Raw genomic sequence first — 20,780 nt, 5'->3', positions numbered from 1 at the left:
TCTGTGTAACTAATGATACCCTTTCTTGGTTTCTGATGGAAAGTGCATCTAAAAAAGCCTTGGAGCTTGTTCACAGCACTTGTCATTACTCACTGAGGCTGCTGTGAGCTCATGGGTGGTTTTTTTCCAAAAAATATAAACCCATGACTTTTAGGTGCTTCAACTTCCTTCAAAAAAGTGTCCTCAGCTATTTTATTTCTTGCTTCAGAGTTAGTATGAAGTCAAAACTTGTGTTGAAATGTCCTTGGGAAGTTAAATCCTTGTAAAATTCATTTGAATAGGAGAACAAGTTGATAGCAAGTGTAGTTCCATAATTACAGCTTTAGACAAGTTTTTTGGAGGGATTAAATGTTTTGTATAAAAAGCACAGCCCCCTGTTTCCAGCTTTTGTCCTGATTTGAGGCTTGGAGTTGCCTTCATACCTACAATATGTATTTTTATCATATTTACTTCAACCATTTCAGTGAGCCCTGAATAAGACATTGCTGTTTCAAAGCAAATGCCTGATTTTAAGAAACCATCCTAAGGTATTATTTATAAATAGCATCCTGTCTCTGCAGATCATCCAACATCCTCTGCAGATCACCTACTCTTCATCTTTTGCATTTAATGTTTTTTTTAGACACCAAAAATTGTATTTCACCCTGACTAGTATTGTTCTAAATACTTCTTGCATCCTGATTTGTCTGTTAAGTCAAGTAACTAAAAGATAAAGCGTAGGGCGGTCGAATTTCAGTCATAATAACTGTTAATTTTATAGTAGAATATAGATCCATAAATTCTGCTGACTTGTTCCTAATGACTTGTTTTGGGGGTGCATTTGCAGGAATGAATCAGTTTAACCCCATGTCCATAGGGAATGTACAGATGCCCCAAGCACCGCTGGGACCGCGGGCGGCGTCTCCGATGAACCACCCGGTGCAGATGAACAACATGGGCGCCGTGCCCGCGGTTCGTACCCCCCTCAGCACCCTGCTCAGCACAGCCTCAGCCCACCCCACACCTCATCTCCTCTGAAAAGGCCAAGTCACAGAGCACTGCTGCAAACTGTGGGATAATTTCATGGAAACGCAGCGAGTCTGACAGGCTTTTAGCGAGGAGTTTGTTTTCAACATTTACGTGTTCTAAAAACACCAGGCAGACCTTTAGAGGGGCACGTGCCACAGGTGCAGTAATCCCAAGCAGTCTGTGGAAGAGCATCTATTGTCTTTGCAGTACATAAACCTTCTTTGTTCCTACATGAAAACATGTTTTTATTCTTTAGAAAAACAGAAATATTTTTAGTTTCCCTGGATTCTCTCTGTCACCCCAGAGAACAAAACAGAGTTAACACTCTGAATATTACCTGTTTAAAAATAACTGCCTCCTGAATGCTGTGGAACAAATGCTGAACTTATAGGCATATGCCCCCTTCCAGTTAGTGTAATTGAGCCAGTTTTCCTTTTATTTTTTTTGTCCTATCTTTTGGTTGATTTCAGTGAGGGTATTTTCCTTTGTCCTGCTCTGTATTACTAAATGGTAATTAGTTAATCTGGGCGTTAATTTTCAGATGGCAATGTCTCCTTCCCGAATGCCTCAGCCACAGAACATGATGGGAGCTCATTCCAACAACATGATGGGTCAGGCTCCTACCCAGAACCAATTCCTGCCCCAAAACCAGTTCCCAGCATCCACTGGAGCCATGAATGTGAACAGTGTGGGCATGGGTCAGTCAACAGCCCAGGCTGGGGTGGCACAGGTGAGATGGGTTCTCTAAGATTTATTTGCTCTTAATTATTTTGCTCTGATTTGTTTACCTTACTTATATTTGTTTATTTGTATTTCTATACCCATTGTTTGATGTAGTCACCCCAACTTTGGGGGATCCTGGGTTACATCTGCCTTCTTCAGAAGCTCTTACATAACTTATTGACATCTGTTAATGGGGGCGCAACGCCCTGCAATTCCTGATTTAAATTCCTTAAAAATTCATGCTGATGAGATTTTTAGGGGAAATATCAGGAATCAGCTTATGGGATGCCTATGAGCATATGTTTTTGTCTCTGTGTAGCTAACTTTAAATCTAGGATTATACTGAAGTGGTTGGGGAAGATTTCTAAAGATTGTTTTAACTTCTCTGCTTCTGGAGAGAAAATGGTTGGGTTTTTCCTGTAACATTTTTCTGTTGCAGTAGTAGTCTATGAAGTAGCAGCTGTGCTTATGATGCCAAAGTATCTGCTTTTCTGGAGGGAAAGGCTTGTCCTTTAACTCAGAGCCCAAGTAATTTAGGCTAGTTAAAATCTCCAGAGTTCTGAGAGATTACTTAGATCAGGTTATGAAGGGCTCTGTCGAGTCAAGTTTGGAATATGTTCAGGATGGAGTATCTGCAGTTTCATGGGCCCTGGCTCAGTTGTTTGCCTTTGTGGTGAACACTTTTTTCCCAATGCACTTAGTTCCATAAAACTGCCTCTGTACAGGCAATACAGAAGTGTGTTTTAAATTTGAAACCTCATCTGCAGGAAATTAAATGATTTGTATTTCTAAGAGTAACAGTTACATTTGAGGATGGAGTATTCTTTTTTATCACCAGTTATCTGATGTAATCTTCAGTAAAATGTATCACTTCAAGGTTTAAGTACATCTAGAGTACTTTATTGTTGCTGCTCTGAAAAACAAATACCCAGTTTTCTGAAGCATATTGAGCAGTTTAATTAGAATTTAAAAGAAAACAAAAAGACTCTTCTTAAGTCTTGCTCTGTGCAACAGCAGTATTAAGTGTGTTGACCTGCCCTCTGAAGCAGAGCTGCCTCAGAGTCCTGGCCTAAAAATGGGTATTTGCTCAAAACCATTTTGTGTCAAAGCCTGACCTTTGCCCAGCTAATGGCACAATTTAGAGGTTGCCTGTGGGTTTCTGTGTTACTGGGATTGTGAAGATTCCCTCTCTATGCCAGTGGAATTAATGCAGGACGTGCATGATGTCCTGTGTCTGGGAGAAAGGTCCTTGAGAGCTGATGGCAGCGATGACAGAAATCAGAGCAGTCACTTGCAGTAGCAGCATTTGTGGCTGATCTGCTTACACTGACAGTATCCTGTCAGAGAAGGCTTCAGGGCTGTGATTGAAAGGATCAGTGTGAATCCAGGGTCTGTAAGACTCTCTCTCTTCCTAGCAGGGGCAGGTTCCCAGTGCTGCTCTTCCCAACTCCATGAACATGCTGGGGCCGCAGGGCGGGCAGCTGCCGTGTCCCCCGGTGACCCAGCCACCCCTGCACCAGGCCACACCTCCCGTGTCCACTGCTGCCGGGATGCCACCGATCCAGCACCAAACCCCCACGGGAATGACTCCTCCCCAGCCAGCAGCGCCCACCCAGCCATCGACACCGGTCTCGTCCTCGGGACAAACTCCGACCCCGACGCCGGGTTCTGTTCCCACGGCCACGCAGACCCAGAGCACCCCCACGGGGCAGACTGCGGCCCAGGCCCAGGTGACACCGCAGCCACAGACCCCTGCCCAGCCCCAGTCTGTGCCAACCCCACAGCCAGCCCAGCAGCAGCCAACATCTGTGCAGGCACAGCCACCCGGCACTCCAGTAAGTACCAGCCAGTCCCCTCTGCCTTGTGTCGTGACATCCCACGAGTGTACCTGTGTGTAGCATCATGTCCTGAATGTGTAGAGCCCATAGCTGTCCATAGCAGCTTCTGCTTTAGACCAGAGGGTTGGTTAGAGATGTGTAAAATGTGTGTATTCAGATGTTCTCAGCATTGTGTGAAGGAGGGGGGGTTGAATGGCTGAACTGCTCGAAGTAAAATTGGCAGCAGTGTGCAGAAAGATGAGGTGTAACAGGCCTAATACTCTGTGTGGCCATAATCAGAATCTTTTCTGATCCTGAGATTTGCGTATTTTTTTTCCTTTTAAGATGCAGCCAGGGAAAATGCACATTTCAAGGAATGTACAGTATTTTACTGGGCAGGTGTTTTCTCTGTAAAAGAAGCCTCTTTGGGGCAGAATTCTTCCTTGGCTTCTCCTCTGTAAAGCAGAGTTATTAAATGTGTAATATCAAAACTTGGCTACAGTGACCTGTATCCATGTTCTGCACTGTTGTAGAATATCATCTCATGTCTCTTTTGTGCTGTTCATTTTTAGTAAAGGAAAATATTTCTATATATGCAGTGTCTTTCTTTTGTACTGTTTTTACAACAGCTATCCCAGGCAGCAGCTAGTATTGATAACAGGGTCCCCACCCCTGCCTCAGTTGCTAGTGCTGATACGAATTCCCAGCAACTAGGACCAGATGCACCAATGCTAGAAAGCAAATCAGAAGTTAAAACTGAAGAAACTGAGCCAGAGACTAGTGAGACACAAGTGGAAGCTAAGACTGAGGTAAATGAGATTCTCTACAGCTTAACTGAAAGCAGTGATAGATATAAAAGCACTTAATGATGTGTCTGACTCGGTGAGCTAAGGGGCGAGAGGAGGGTCGTTACTGCAAAGTAACTCCTGAGGAAAGCCATGGATGGAAAGTGCTTCAACAGTCTCAAACTAATATTTTGGTGGCTGAAGTTTGGGTTGTAGATGTAACAGTACCTGTCATTGCGTCCTTTCTTAAGGTGGAGGAGGATTTACAAGGATCTTCACAAATAAAGGAAGAAACAGATGGAACAGAACTGAAACAGGAGCCAATGGAAATTGAAGAAAAGAAGCCTGAAATAAAAGTAGAGGCTAAAGAGGAAGAGGAGAGCGGCACTAACGGAACCACTTCACAATCCACATCACCATCTCAGCCCCGCAAGAAAAGTATGTGTATGAAAACTGAGTTCCCTTGTGTGCTTTGCCTTCACTAACATTTGTTTTCCATGGTCTCAGCTCCTGCTGGGAGGTGTGTTTTGCACTTGTGTTTCCAGCACATGGAGCTCTGGGAGACCAGTACTCTGTCACTTAATTTTGAAAGTAGGATTCCTTTAATGTTACATGAATCAGGTGAGAAAGGCAAGTCACTGTGCCCTTGATCTCAGCAGTGCCTGCCCAGAAGGACTGAGGCAGTAAGGCAGTGATTGCTGGAGGAATTAAATACATAAATCCCTCCTTGTACATCTTGGTGCTCTTTCAGGAGAGCTCAGGGTAGATAAGAGTGCTTTCAGTTACCAAGGATATCCATTGCTTTTCTTTTCCTGTTAAAGAGGCTGGACACACCACCTTTATCCTGAGTTTTGTCAGTCACTTTTCTGAGAATCAGGCACTTGAACTCTCCTGAACCTGTGTTCCTCCTGGGTTGGACTGCTGCAAGAGGCTTAACACTTATTTTAGAGTCCTGGGTTTTCAGGACTTGAAAGTTTTCAGTGTAGTGTTCATTTGCTCAGCAGTCTCTTAAATTGAGCTACAGTATCAGCACAGATTGAGGTGTGACTGCATCTGTACTGAAAGAAGCTTCACGGTATTGCAGGTTATATAAATGATTGGGTGCCTTGTGTTAGTAAGAAATAAATAAGATCATTAAAACAGAAATAAAATTCTTCACTTGCAGTGCAGGCTTTGTGGCTGCAGTTTTGTAGCAGTTTTGAGACCTCTGTCTTTTCTGCTTTATTGAGCTGATGTTTTCTGTGGTTAGTTTTTAGTTTTCAACCAAAGGTAAGCTTTCAACGTGCTGCAAATGTCTAAAAAATCTACATCTCCTTGATGTGCTTTGGGTTGCATTTGGTTACTAAGCATAATCTTTTTGTAATAAATCACTATAAAACACATTTCCCTGCAGATTGATGTTTTCAGCTGGCAGCAGAGCGGGGCACCCAAATGAGAGTGCGCTGCAGAACCAACTGGCAGAGCCTTTTCCAACCCAAATGTAACACAGGGAGTGGAAAGCTTATTAGCATTTCTGAGCCAGTGATATTCCCAGTGGAAGGAATCACTGCTGCCTGTTAGGAATGTGCTTGCACAGGGAAGGTTCTTGCACAGAGTCAGTTCAGGCTGGGTCAGTGCGTACTCCAATTCCTCCTTCAGTGACACAATTTTATCTTGGACGTTTTGTCACCCAGTAACTGTGGAGTTCAAAGCACGTGCAGCGTGGGCAGATGCAACCACAGACACAAGTTTAAATGGTGACATTTTCTCACCAAGGAGTTTGTTCAATGTTAATTGAGCATTGGTCTTAAAATGCTGAATAAACCAAGAGGTATTGGAGAGTAATTACTGCCAAGTGTGCTGAAGGGATAGGTGATATTTTAAAACTACTGAAGAGACTTATCAGGAGTTTTGCATGGGTTGTAAAAGTATTGGGAATTCTTCCTTCTTCCCATGCAGGCAGATTCCTGGGGGGCATCCCTCAGTAAGCTGGGACATAGCAGGCACTGAGGGGAAGTGCCATGGACTGTGTGCTATAATGCAGCAAGTCAGAGCCTTATTTTGCCTTTTTTTTGCAAATCCAATGTGAGCAAGAAAGGGAGGTGCTGGTTCCTTGCCTCTTCCCTTGCAGTCTCAAAAACCCCACTGTAATACTCATTTGGGCAGCTCCTCTCTCCTTGTAGCTGGCAGCTTTAGTTCGACCTTGAAGATGAGTTTTACAGGTTTCTTCACTTCTTTGTAAGGTATAATGGAAGACTTGCAAGAGCTTGGGTTTGAGGTGTATTCGTGTGTATTGTCCTTGGAATTTTGAAAATGTCTTATCTTCCTTTATGAATTTTCTCCTTAGTAATCATAAGCAGACTTGCCTCTGTTTGAAAAAAGCAAAAAAACTAAAAAGGTAGCATTGTACTCTTCTTTGGTAGATTATACGTCATCATGAGTCAGGCAAAGATCCCATTTTCTTTTTACCGCCCACACATCCAAGACAAAATGGGATAACTGGATGCCAGCTCCTTACAAAGGTCTTCGAGCTACTGGAGGAGAACTGAGAGCATTTAATTTTGGAAAAAGGAGAGAGGGAAAAACAAAACTTCCTTGTAAAATCCATGTACAGGGAGATGCTATGATCAAATGTGCTGTTATTAGTCATAGTCCTTAGAGGCAGAGCAGCTGAAGATGAAGGCAACTTTTCTTTATGTTTTCAGTTGAAGTAATAAATTGAAATAACAACTGGATTTTCATTTTGATTCTTTTTCAAACTTCAAAATGAAAGTGGGTTATAAACTTTATCAGTAAAGATAATCAGGCTTTAAGGAACTTAGCAAAAGTCACACTGAATCTCTGTCGTTTGAGTTTAAAATAAGATTGGATTTATTTTGAAAGATACTGTAGCTTAGTCGTATATTATTATAGGAGAAAATTCTAAAAGCAATGTCAAGCAGGTAGCCAGAATAGATTATTAAAAGGTACTTTTTGACCTTTACATTTCATTAAATTAAATAATTCAGATTATCACATATGAACTATCTGAATCAGAGCAGTAGAGAATACTGTTCCTCATTAATGGAATTTAATATTTATTTCTGTTCTTGAGAATTCCATAATGTATAAGAGTTGTTTATAAAACTTTGGGAGCCCATAGTAGGGAAAAGTGCCTGCATTTATGGTATTGATAAACATGGAAGAGAATTGCCATTTTGTTGGGACTGACATTGTGGCAACAGCTGAAATGATCATACAGCCAGTGGAGTAGTGTCAGTTTAATTTCTTGTCTTGCCTTTTTTTGTGTGTGTACTCTTTAAAATCATAGATTTTTAACTAGATGTCCCAAAAAGCAATTTATATCATACCAAAATACCATTTGAGTGGGAAAAGCAATGATCAGCCTCAAAGGGGTCACTGAGCCCTGTTGATTCAAGTGCTTTTAGCAGAATTAATTGCTCCAGTTTATTAGTATCATTCTCATTTCATCCAGGTAGATAAATATTAGATGCCATCCTGCTTTCCTTAGTTGTCTTTTTTTCTCATTGATAGGCATTCTTCCCTATTTAAAGACACTGTTCCTAAGGAAATAAATGTAATTGCACTGCTGAGATGTTCAAAGAACTCTCCACATTATCATTATTTTTCAGAAAATGTATTGCCTTTTTTTGTCCTTGTCATCCACTCCTGAAAGAATCATGGCTGTTGCCATGCCACTGTTGCCAAGTGGTGGCATAGAAATCTGGAAGTATTAACACTTTCAAAATCAATTAACGATCCATCAGACCAGGACTGTTTGTACACTGTGGCCAGGAAAATTCCTGTGCCAGCTCTCAGGACATCTGGTCACTCTCTGTAGAGCTGCCTCTTCATCCCTGTCCACTGCAGTTGGTTTTGCTGGAAGAATCTTGGCTTGGAAATAGCAAACAAGGTTAGAAGGGAGGGAGGGAAAGTTATGCTCAGTCTCTCCTTTGAGGAGAAAAGGTTCATTCATGTTGAAACAATTGATTTAATGTGATTCTGTGTAAGTTTTGAGGGGGTTTTCAACGCTCTAGAATATGTATCATTATGGGCTAGAGTTGTTCCCATCTCCCTATTTTGGGAATATCACCTGCTGTGATCTGAGTAAATACAAAGCTGTGTTTGCCTCTTTTAAGTGAGGTTTTGCTTCTGATCAGGAAATCCCTTTGCAGAATTTTACGCCAGCATAGTTCTTCGGGGGTTTTTTAGGGGAGTCAAGAGATTAGAAAATGTGGAGGGCAATCTTCTGACCTTTCTGACTTCCATTAACAGTTTTCAAGCCCGAGGAGCTGCGCCAGGCTCTCATGCCCACCCTGGAAGCATTGTACCGGCAGGACCCAGAGTCCCTTCCTTTCAGACAGCCTGTGGATCCTCAGCTTTTAGGGATTCCGGTGAGTTGGCATTAAAAAAAACCCTATAAAATACTCTCCTGTTTTATCTTTGCTCACGTAAACATTCAGCCTTTTTTTATTTTGCAACATATTGCAAACCTGTTAAAAATGCAGGGTTTTGTGTGTCTTTGCAGGATTATTTCGACATTGTGAAGAACCCCATGGATCTCTCGACCATCAAACGCAAGCTGGACACAGGGCAGTACCAGGAGCCCTGGCAGTACGTGGATGATGTGTGGCTGATGTTCAACAACGCTTGGCTCTACAACCGCAAGACTTCCCGGGTCTATAAGTTTTGCACTAAACTGGCGGAGGTGTTTGAGCAAGAGATTGATCCCGTCATGCAATCCCTGGGCTACTGCTGCGGCCGCAAGGTGGGCATCCCAGTATCCCAGGGGGGTGTTCTTCCCAGCAGCAGTCATTAGACAAAGCTTCAGCTTTGTGTGTGCTGTTGGTTTTTTTTAACTAGAAATACTGAATGGAAGGGCTGTTAAAAGTTCGGCTTTATTAGAAACATGTTCAGAGCTAAAAAGGTTGATAGCGTTTCTGCTCTTCCGTTATTATTGTTGTATTTTTCTCCCTCAGAGGACACCTTCTTTAGTCATGAGGAATTTTAAAATACTTCCCTGGTTTCCCATGTCCATAAAGCAGAGGTCAAAAGGATCAGCTGCTTTTAGAGTTAGTGATTGTCACCAGATTGAGAGGGCTGTGCTGGTACATTCACAATAGCTGGGAAAGTGTGATGACCATGACAGTGTCCTCTGATACCCACAAGCATCAGATTTGCTTAATAGATCCCTGATGAACAAAAGCTCCTGTTGTAAAGCTGCTTTTCTGCCTTGTTTTGCAGTATGAGTTCTCTCCCCAGACCTTGTGCTGCTATGGCAAGCAGCTGTGTACTATTCCCCGGGACGCTGCCTACTACAGTTACCAGAACAGGTAAGTCCTTGAATCCAGGTTTTTTCCCTTATTCAGGAAGTGAGATCTCTTTTGAGTTCTCTGCACATACAGAGGACGGGGAGGATTTTTAACTTCTGCTTTCCTTTGTCAGCTAAGTCAGGGAAAGGTTCTTTTTTTGTCTTTCCATGCTGTCCTTTTGCAGGTGACTGTTTGTTTTTCTGCTCTGCAGTGTGAGGCACACTGTTCCTTAGTGCTTGCTCTTAGCCAGGCTGCCCCATGCAATGCTTCAGTGCAGGTCAAGTTGTCCATGTTTTCCATGAAAGGAGGAGCAGGGCTTGCTGGAGAGAGAAGGGCAGAACTGCAAAAAGGCACTGGGAAATCCTGCTACCTTCTTCTGGGAAAATTGTGAAAATATGCAGGTTTGTTTTCAAGTCAGTGCCAGAATTTGCCAAGTAAAGGGTACAGTGATTGATTACAAGACTTATGTTTCCCCTTCCTAGTCAGTGCTTAATTCTATTTAAATTAGCTTGGAAATAGCGTTAAAAAGTACCCAGAGACTCCATGAGAAGCTGTGAAAATTAAAATTTCTCTTATTTTTAAATTAATATTAGGACTTGGTGTTTCTATTATTATTAAATAATTGTTAAATTAATTTTCCATTTAACACTTAAATCACCAGTGTTATAATCACAAAGCAAACTCAAAACTTGGCTTTAATTTTGATTTCTTAGATGATGTGTGTCTTCCCCCCTGAATAAAATGCACAATACAAATGGGCTGAGACAAAAGCTTTGTTTTAAACAGGGAAAAGGAAGTTATGAATTGCTTTCCAGAGGCTTGGCAGCCTCTAAGCCTTGCCAGCTGTGAAGTCACAGAATCAATTCAGATATCTAACACTTGTATTTCATCTTTTTGGGCCATCCCTTCTCTCCAAACATGCTCTTGAGAGGCTTTCAGCCTGTTGAGCCCCACGCTGGAGCAGCACAATGTGGGGGAGAGGAAAATGTGTCATCCCACCTTGTGTGGGGGGCCTTGGGTGCCCTTTGAGAGGCAGAAAGTATTGACAGGCAGGAATAAATTCATGAGCTCTCATAAAAGGTTTTATACAGCCACTGTGGACTCTGAAAAGTCAGGCTGAAGAGAAAGCAATTAAAATGTATTTAAAGACACAGTTCAGTACTGGCATTGGGGAAAAATAACCCTTAAATACCATCACTGTTGATAAAATTTAAAATACTTTTCACATTCCACATCCATGTTATGCATTCTGTATTTGGAAAAACTAGTAACTTCAAATTTAATTGAAGAAGGGCTCATTCTTCTTTCAAAACTGCCTTCTCAATTTAGGTTTGTCTTAAATCATTTGGATTATTTCATGGAAGGCAATGTTGGTCACTAGCAAGAAGTCCAGGGTGGGTGGAGCAGAGGGTTCTTCTGCACTGAGTGCTGTAATATTCCAGTTTCCTGCCCATTATAAACATGAAAGTCCATTTAAGTCATAGATTTCTGCTCATCCAGTTGCCTTGAGAAGGGAGTAGGGGTTTGTGGTTTGGGGCAGGGTTGAGGTTTTCTGTTTCAGGCCCACTAAACGAAGTGTTGAATGGGGCTTTGGATTGGGGCTTTTAAAAAGGTATTTCTAAAGATTAATCACCGTGTTGTTAAGTGATAGTCAATTTTGCATAGAAAGCCCCTGTTCATCAGCTCTAAACCACTCAAATTTCCTGTGACAATGATCTTCAAATCTTAGATGTTCTTAAACAAGTACTAAATAAGTGAAAAACAAATTCCATGCTTCCAGCAGATCTTTAATTGGTCAAAAGTTCTTGAATTTTCTGTGTACAGAACAGGCAAAATCTAATGCACTTAAAGTCCAGTGTATCACATGACTAAATTACAACTAAGAATATTTAGGCACCACTGAATAAATGAACTCAGGCATTACAGTTCAATGATTAAGTTAATTATTTGGTATAGAGCTGTTTAGATTCCATAATAAGGCAGAAATGCAGGTTAAAGTGTTCAGAAAATGTGCTTCGTGTGTGAATATGCAGCTGAGAAAACTGAGTGGTGTTTCATGTCAGCACTGCCATCCAGTTATTAATTTAGAATTGCCTTTGCACTTAATTACAGTTGGGGATTCACCTGTTAATGCCAAGTTTGAGCATTTTCTGGACTTTGATATTGAACCATAATGTTGCTGTTTAATAAACGGGAGTCACCTGAACAGTCTGCATTTGAAAAGCTTTTCATGTTTGATATGTTGCAATAAGTACATTCTTTGGGGTTTCTACGGCTGTTGGAACTAGAATATTGTGTTTTCTCTGGGTTTTGCTGAATATTTGTGGTGACATGGAAAAGGCAAATCTCTCTTTCTGAGGGTCCATATCCATAATAAGTTACAGCTATTGCTTCACCTTGGTTATTTTATGGATAAATGTTCATGATCTTTAGGTGATTCATTTTCACTGTACTTCAGTTTTTATTTCCTCATTTTAATATCATGGATTAGATCTTAGAGTGCTTTGAAAGCCCATAAATTATTCTGAAAATGGATCAGAATTAACCTTTTCTGGGACTGTTTAAATGTAGCAAATTATTAATAAGAGCCTTGGCCATGGATTTTTCTGGCTACACTCCTGTATTTGGGTCCTCCTGACTTTCAGTCCTTCCCAATCTGACTCTTAAAATGATGAGCAACTGTGTTAGTAAGGAAAATAATTAGTGATGGGGGGTTTTAATTTAAGAAAAAATTAAAGAAGCACATTATAGGAAAAAAATAAACTGATGATGTGTAAAAGGATATAAAATTCTGAACCTCTTATGTTTGGGTTTTTTTAAAAATTATTAGATATTATGTTATCAGTTTGGGGATGGGGTGTGAGGGGCAAGGGAAGTCAGTGGAAATGAGATGTGCAGTGTCTGTACCCACTCCTGAAACCCTCCTCCCTAATAACCACAATGTATTTATCATCCCCAATGATAACAAATTCATGGAATACATTTGTTTTTCTCCTGGCCTTGCTCTGTTGCATTCTCAGCTCCCAAAGCCTGGTTTTCCTTGGGAGGGCAATGTGTGTAATCCCAGGGGAGCTGCCCTAGGAGCTGGGTGCAGTTGAAGTGGGGGTGTGCTTGGATTAACTGGAACAAACCAGCCCTTCCCCTCCGAGCCGGTCCCACGCACGGGCAGGGCTCGCTGCTGCTGCAGTTCTGGCTCCTGGCTGCCAGAGCAGCTCCTAAAGCCAGGCCCAGCTGGCAGAGCCCCCAGGAGTTTCCAGGCTCCTGAGCTGTGCTGTGGGGACTCAGTGCTGGCTCCAGCCCAGGGAGGGCTCGTGGGGCATCTTCCCTGCCCAGAGCCGGGATGGCCCCGGTGTGTCCCACCAGGAAATTCTGATCCATCCCATTCCATAGGTGCCTGCCAGTGCCTGTTGTTGTCTCCAGGACAGCACAGCCTGGGAGGTCTCTCCGGGATTGCCGTAGTTCAGGTGTCTGAGGGTGTGTGTGAAGGGGCAGAGCTGCCACACTGATCAATCTCCATCCTTGAGTTGTTGGTTCATTGTGACACTGAGTCTCCTTGGTGCCTCTGACACTCCCCATCCCCACAGCTCTGGTGTTTGAGTACTAAACCTGCCTTGTTCTGTGCTGCCATCGCTGCTTCCACTCTCTCACTCTCCATAAAGCTCCTTTATTTTGATGATCCTTTGTGGCCTTCCTGCATTTTACAGCTGTGGCCTCTCTGTTACCTTTGTTCATGTGTGAATTCATATCCTTTCCAAACATTTAGCCTCCTTTTTTGATTTTTTTTTTTGTGACTGACAACTTTGGTTCCAGTTCATCTGAAATAAACAAAAAAAACCCCAAACAAACAAACAAAAAACCCACCAGCCCCCCCCACCCCAAATCCATGTAACTGATGTTATTTTCTTTTTTCAAATGCAGATTGTATTTTCATAGAGTTGTATTCCAATTTACTCAGCTTGGTTTGGTAAACTGCAGAACTGTTTTTGCTGAGTATGAATTGGATTGGCTCTTGGTCTGGTGACCAAAAATTGTACCTAGCCTCATATTCAATTTGTAAAGCTTAATTAATTCCACATCTTTAATGTACCTGATAAATATATTGTATGTATGTACAATATTTCATGTTGTTCACATATATACATATATTGTATTTATATAGATAAATGGCTGGAAACTCTGACCCATAATTGCATTTCTGTTAAATGTTTGTCTGGAGTATGGATTTGGTTTCATTTATATGAAAGAATATTAGCTGAGCAATTGGTCACATTTAATCTTAGAGTCAAATTTTGAATTTAATGTTTTTATAGATTTTTTTTTCCCAATATCAAGTGTTTCTGCTTTTGCAGTTTTGACTTGGAATCAGTAAATGCTTTCAGCATATTTCCTAATTACTTAAATCTGTAATAAATGTGTCCTTTAAGCTTGTTGACAGGCTCCTTTTTACCCAAAGGAAACTCAATCAGTCGCAAGCCTGGAATCAAAAAGTATTTTTTTCCCCCTGAGCGATGCAAATCAAATCCAAATTCTTAAATTTGAAGCCTATACAAATGTAGCTCTTGGTGGCTACTCCATGAATCCTCCCCGAATTTGGAATGTGAGGCCCAACACTTGTTACGATGTGTGAAATGAGACCGAATGCTAATCTGTGCTTTGCCTTGGCTTTCTGCTCTGTGTTGTCTTGGTGTTTGCGTCTTACCTCTTACGTCTGTGCTGTTTGTTCCCTCCCCTGTTCTCTAATCCTGCCCTCCCCTCCCTCTGTGCCTCCTCATTGTCCACACTGACCCATCAATCAACCAACAACGTCCCCCCTTCCGTCGTGGTCCTGGTGATCTGCCCTGCCCTGGTTGGTGGCTCCGTGCTTGGGTGGCTGTGTTTGTGCTGGACCAGCTCACCCAAATATGGCCTTCTTGCTGACAGGTATCACTTCTGTGAGAAGTGTTTCACTGAAATCCAGGGGGAGAATGTCACCCTGGGTGATGACCCTTCCCAGCCTCAAACGTAAGTCGCTTCCTTTCCTCGCATCCTGACTTTTGGAATGGGGGTGGGGGAGGGTGTCCTGGTTTGGGAGTAAAACCCAAAACCCTGTGGTGGTATTTGGGGAGAAAATGCCTTATTTCCTTCCTAACAGGAGATTTATAGGAACAGGATTAAGAGCTGTTGCTTTGTTGGGTCTGTTACTCTGCCCAGCACAGCTGCCTGTGTCCAGCTGAGCTGCCCATTCCAGGGGGTGGCAGACCCTGGATAATGTGCTTGGAGGGGAGCAGTGGAAGCTGTGTCAATAAATGTCACTAATCCATCACCTTTTCTAATGGAAAACTTCCATCTAATTCTGATATCTCACCTTTTGAAGTGCAGCTTATGTTTCTAAAACCAAAGGCTTGCCTTTAACCTGGCCAGAAAAATCAGATTTGAGGTACATGAGGTGGTTTGGAAGGTGGCAGCTTTACTGACATTAGCTTCCCTTGTTCTTTATGATTTTAATTTTATGTGTAGGCTTGGGTATCTCTTGCTTTTAATTTACACAGAAAATGAAGTGGGAAAAATATTTTCTGTAGCTTAAAATAAAATGAACTGAACTGCTTGCTCTGACCAGAAGATAAATACTGAGGTGCTTTCTTCAGACTTTAGGTTTGCTGCAATTCAGCAAAGCATGATATTGTCTGAGCCTCTGATGTAAGGGTGCTACTGAGTTTTAACTCTTTGTCTCTAGAACCATCTCTAAGGATCAGTTTGAAAAGAAGAAAAACGATACTCTGGATCCAGAGCCGTAAGTATCAGGCTGTTGTTTTTCTTCCCATAATCTTGCTGCTTCCACTTGTCCTTGAGCCAGCAGGGCAGAAATGGGGCAGGAAGTAAAGAACTCTTCTGTTCCCCCATCCCTGCCCAAACAGACTGCAGAATCTTGCCCTAAAATTCACAGCACAACATCCAAAGTTGATGTCTGCTTTGATACCCAGAAGAACACAGGAGCTTGTTCCACAGACACTTCCTACTTCTGATATTTGGGTAATTCCAAGGGTGTGCCCTGCCAGGCTCTGCACAGGGCTGGGAATGGCCCTCCCTCCTCCAGAGCCTTTTACCCCGGGCTCTGCATTCCTGGGGCACTTCTGCATTTTCCTCTAGTGGTTCTAAACCACATTTTTCTCTTCACTGAGTGCTGAGCCCACCCAAAGGCCAAAGCACCATGTGTTGCCCTCAGGAGATTCAGGGAAAGCCCAGCTGAACTTCTCAGGAGCACAGGCTTGCTTTCCCTGCAGCGGGATTTTATCATCCTGCTCCATGTCCTCTGGCAGTTTGAGACACAACACATTTTGATTCCTTTGCTTGTCTTGGCAAATACTAAATAGAGCTCCTCCCCAGGCCTGGAAGGGTGGACTGAGATAGACCCCAGTGCATTTGGCTTCTCAACCTGTGTTGCACTCTGGACTGGGAAAACCTCTAACAGTTTTCCCATCCAAAAAAAGAATTCTGACATACTATTTTGACCAGAAAACAAAAGATAAAAACAAGACTACAGCAGAGTCATGCAGGCAAAGACAAGTTAATACATGTTTTTTTGGCAGGGTGGTTCATGAATGACTAGTCCTTACATTTACAGTAAGTTGAGCAGCCATTTATTCAGCTTGTGGTTGTTGAAGCAATTCAAAATTAAATCTGTGGAGGTATTGTTGAGGATCCTGTGAAGCTGGGAAAATTCAGGACTCTGCTTAGAAAAGGATAGAAAAGATCCAGAAAAAGTTGTGCATGACAGCCCATTTCAGATTTTTAAACCAGCACATTTTGCAATTTATATATACGTGTAGATGTACAGATATAACTTGCACGTGGATTGATAGATGTACATCTGAATCTATTCTGAGTATTTTTTTTAACTTAGACATAAATTGGGCTGGTGAAGTTGATTCAGTTCTTAGCAGAGGATTGGCAAGTCCTTCTTTCATGCTGAATTCTGGAAAATTACTTACCTAACACCAAAAGTGATTTGCTGCTGTTTTTCTCCTCAGGTTTGTTGACTGCAAAGAATGTGGTCGGAAGATGCACCAGATTTGTGTGTTACATTATGATATTATTTGGCCTGCAGGGTAAGAGATGTTTGTTAGTTTTTTACCCCTTGTGTAATGACACTGATGTAGTTTACGTAATTAAAGATTTTCTGCCTTTGTTCTTTAATATGTGGCCACAGCCTTTTAAAGAACTGGGTACAAAGGGACAAAGCACTTCTAAATAAAATCCTTTTTTTGGCATTTGGGGTCTTATTTTAGTATATTCAGATGAAAATGTGTATATTCATGCACACAGATTTGTGTGATTTCTTTCTAACTCTCAAGGGCAGCTGGCTGGAGGGGAGTTTGTGTGCACAGAGCACAAATGCAGGTGTAACTGCTTGGCAGAGTTAAACCAGCTCATAAAGGCTTTCAATCCCTCAAAAATTGAGTGATATAAGCTGTTCAAAGCCAGAGAAAAATATATTGTACTCTGACATTTAAATTACATGTTCAAGCATTGGGTTTAAGCTCACCAATAATGGGTTTATGCTAAATTTTTGGCTTTTTTTTTTTCCTCAATAGGTTTGTCTGTGATAATTGTCTGAAGAAAACTGGTAGAACACGCAAAGAAAACAAATTCAGTGCTAAAAGTGAGTTTGGTATTTCTGTTTTTATCTTCAACATTCATCTCCTCCCTGCCACCCCTAATGGGTTTTTGATTGAGACTTTGTGTTGTTATGACAGAGCACAGGAACATTTGCAAAATGGGGAGCAGCATAACCTGAGGCTGTCGAATTTTAATCAACATTTTAAAGCCCTGCTGTTTATGTGTTTGTGGTCAGTCTTGTTGCTGCTTGAGGTGTTTGATGTCTTTGTCCTTATTCTTCTAGGGTTAAGAAGCAAAAACAGGGACAAATAGAACAGAAGGAGCACAGGGCTGTGTGTGCTTTGCTTGCTACATTTAGCCAGGTTTCCATGTAGTGTTGGAACTGTAGTAAAACGATTGTCACCTCTGTGCCCTCCCAATAACCTGTAGTAATGAATCGTGCTGCAGTTCAGGTGCTGCTGCCAAGCACCAAAGCCTTGGAAGAGCTTTTCTTGCCTCCAGAACAGGTGGTGGGGTAAGAACTGAGTAACTCATTCCACTGGGTGCTCTTGGCAATAACCATTGCCATAGCTTTGTAGAAATGGGCGCTAAAGAGACGCTCAGGAGATGCCAGGTCAGGTTGTGTCAGTCTCCATAATCCTTACCACAGGGCTCTGTGCAGGCATTTGACATCAGGGAACATAACTGGGACATTTTTATTCATGGAGGTTTGGTGGGGGAAGAGAATGCAGAGACAGTGCAGAGAGCAGAAAAATGAAGTGAGTGTAGACACCAAGAGGGTGATCCAGGCACTTGAACAAGCAGAACTTGCAGGGTCACTTCATTCCTCCCTTGTGCTTCCTCAATCCTTAGAAGTTCTGGGCATTACTGGGTGATGTTGTGCCTGCACAAGCCTGAATCTTCCAAACTGGGATAAAGGCAAGGTTTTGCATTAAAAATATGATTTCTTGATAACCTCATGTGTGGTTGATTGTGTAACAAGAGATGTGAAAGGGGTAATTTGCAGGTGATGATGTGTGAGGCATGGTGGGTTCCAGTAATCAGAGCAGTCTCTGGAGGAACCTGATGCACTCAAGAGAGTTTTGTTAAAGTGGCCTAAATTAGTCTCATTAAAGACAGATTAAAATTGGCAGAGAACATTAATAAAATGATGAAATCCAACTGTAGTTTTAGAAACCCATTTTGAGTGGATGTTTCTTCTGTTGTGTGCTGACTTTACAGTGGGTATTGATGTAAATTTCCTTAAAACAAGTGTGCGGTTCCCCGGATACCCGCAGTTGTTCTGTGACAGTGGTAAAAGTTTGAGTAAACAGCCATTTAGTCCAAGGTAACCATTCTGTTCTGGACAGGGAAATAATGGTGCTTTTTTTCCTTTCTTCCTTCTCCCTCTCCTTTCCCTGCTGTTTGGCTGTCTTGTCTTTCTCCCACAAGGAACTGAGTCCTGATGCCAGCTGTAATCCACTGGTGGGCTCGGCTCTGGAGATCAGCTTTCTTTAACAGTGCTCTGGTGGCAGGGAAGGGAAAGGAAAGTCTGTTCTTGTCATCAAAACCTTGGTCTTGCTGCTGACCTGAAAACAAACCTCAGCAGTGAAAGTTTGAAACATTAACATGTTCCCTCTTCTTAAAAAAAAAAAAAAATTTACTGCCCAAGTTACCATCAATAATTCTCCACTCTTTCAAGCATGATGGCACAATTGCTGATAACCAAGACAAGCACATCCCTCAGCTCTTATGGAACATCCATATTTCTAATGTGTAGTGAGTAAAATTGGTTATCTTAACTGACAGCCTGCCAAATAGAACCAGGGTGCATATGGGTTCTGCTGTGAAACCCTGAACTTTTGAAGTATTTATTTTGCTAAGAAAATCTACAAATATGACCTCACCAGTAGCCAATGCAGAGAGGTTCAAAGACAAAAGATATCCTGACAAATAAGTCACCCAAAGTAGCTTCCTGACAAGAAGTCACAGTAGGCCTAGAGTTGGAGTTTCTTCCTCTCTGTCCAATTACTCATCCACTAACAAAGCTCTGGCCGTTGCTGCTGTCACAGACCTGTGCTGGAGGTTTCTTCTCAGCAGTTTGGATGCCTTTTTTCAGGTTTCCATTGCAGTTTCCACTGAACTTTGAGCTTTTATTAAAGGTGCATATGTGAGAACTGTTCAAGAACCAAAATCCAACTGATTTCTAAAACAACTTTCACATTCTAATAGATCAAAATATGCAACTTTTAGATCCTTTCCTTACAGTACATGTAATTTTAATGCTGCCTGTTTCTTTTATCTCCTTATCTGGTCTTTTTGGATTTGTTGGTTTTTCAAGCTTTAATGCATTGCAGCATAAGGAAGGAAGCAGATATCCCTTGGTTGCTTAGCATTGGAAGATGACAAGATGAAAACACAACAAGACAGTAGAGTTAACTCCAGTGGCTTTCTAAAAATGTTCCCACTCATCAGCTGAAATGGAGCCCTTTCTTCTTTTTCTCTTTGTCTTCAGAGAAATCAACAGAACAAAACAATTCCCTCAAAGTATTTGTGAATTTCCTTTAAAATCATCCCACTTCTGTTACATATGGAAGGGCCAATAGAGTGTGTTGGAATGGGAAATCCTGGGAAAGGCTCAGTGTGTTGGAATTGTTAAAGGGCATGGTGTTTTTACTTCAACCTGCCTTTAAATTTAATTTTTTAATTCAAATTATTAATTACTCCCAGGTAAATGATATTTAGACTCTATTGGGCTGGTTATAACCACAGAATCTCACTGGACAAGGGGACAAGCTAAAAGGTGTAAATCAAGATTGCTGCCTTTGGCAATTTCTGTAAACTGATTGTAATCAAACTGCCAGAGGCAGGGATGGATGGGATATTGGGAAGGAATTGTTCCCTGGGAGGGTGGGCAGGCCCTGGCACAGGGTGCCCAGAGCAGCTGTGGCTGCCCCTGGATCCCTGGCAGTGTCCAAGGCCAGGTTGGACGGGGCTTGGAGCAACCTGGGATAGTGGAAGATGACCCTGCCCATGGCAGGGGATGGAATTGGATGGGCTTTAAGGTCCCTTCCAACCAAAACCATTCCCTGATTCTATAAAATGAAATTTTAAGTGTATAAATCCCTTAGAAAGTAAGATAGTCCTTTGAGTATATGTGAGTTTTTTCCCCAGTATTGGAGCCTGAAGTAATTTTTAGCACAGATATTTCACTGCAGAATTCTGTGTGCAGGCTCAGGAGTCGGGGAAGAACCAAGGACCTTGTGTCAGGAGTCAAATATCAACTGAAAAATGAAGTAACAGAGAGCAGAAAATTAAATGCATTTTATTAAAATGAGGATCTGTAGATTACACCATCATTTTGGAAAAGATAGCAGATTGGCCATGAAGTGAAGTAGAAATATGAGTGGTAAAATAACTACAGCAGGATAAAAGAAATAGTCATAAATCTTCAAGTCACAACAGTGGGGTCCTTCTGGTTTCTTCATTTAACTCAAAATCATCATGATTTCTGTAATTTGGTGTGGATTTATTTGAAAACCATCACATCCTGTAAGACCACAAACCCAGCCCTCCCCACA

At 41.9% G+C, this 20,780-nt stretch overlaps 1 protein-coding gene across 6 annotated transcripts in view; it reads left to right on the top strand.

Moving 5' to 3' along the window:
- CREBBP (CREB binding lysine acetyltransferase) overlaps positions 1–20,780 on the top strand; it is a 96,373-nt gene that overhangs the window by 62,105 nt on the left and 13,488 nt on the right. For 2 of the 6 annotated variants that reach the window (XM_082292128.1, XM_082292132.1), the window contains 12 exons: positions 827–951; positions 1,550–1,738; positions 3,147–3,566; positions 4,178–4,357; positions 4,585–4,771; positions 8,588–8,706; positions 8,841–9,080; positions 9,557–9,645; positions 14,545–14,625; positions 15,338–15,394; positions 16,632–16,709; positions 17,196–17,263. In XM_082292128.1, the coding sequence (XP_082148254.1) occupies positions 827–951; positions 1,550–1,738; positions 3,147–3,566; positions 4,178–4,357; positions 4,585–4,771; positions 8,588–8,706; positions 8,841–9,080; positions 9,557–9,645; positions 14,545–14,625; positions 15,338–15,394; positions 16,632–16,709; positions 17,196–17,263 (1,833 nt within the window). The remainder of the gene's footprint in view (positions 1–826; positions 952–1,549; positions 1,739–3,146; positions 3,567–4,177; positions 4,358–4,584; positions 4,772–8,587; positions 8,707–8,840; positions 9,081–9,556; positions 9,646–14,544; positions 14,626–15,337; positions 15,395–16,631; positions 16,710–17,195; positions 17,264–20,780) is intronic. The other 4 variants (XM_082292131.1, XM_082292130.1, XM_082292129.1 and 1 more) reach the window with 4 other exon arrangements.

Source organism: Coloeus monedula, assembly GCF_965178545.1.
Source record: "Coloeus monedula genome assembly, chromosome: 16".
In the NCBI taxonomy this organism is placed as follows: Eukaryota; Metazoa; Chordata; class Aves; order Passeriformes; family Corvidae; genus Coloeus; species Coloeus monedula.
The sequence above is the reverse complement of the archived record's forward strand: the minus strand, read 5'-3'. Positions and strand labels throughout refer to the sequence as shown.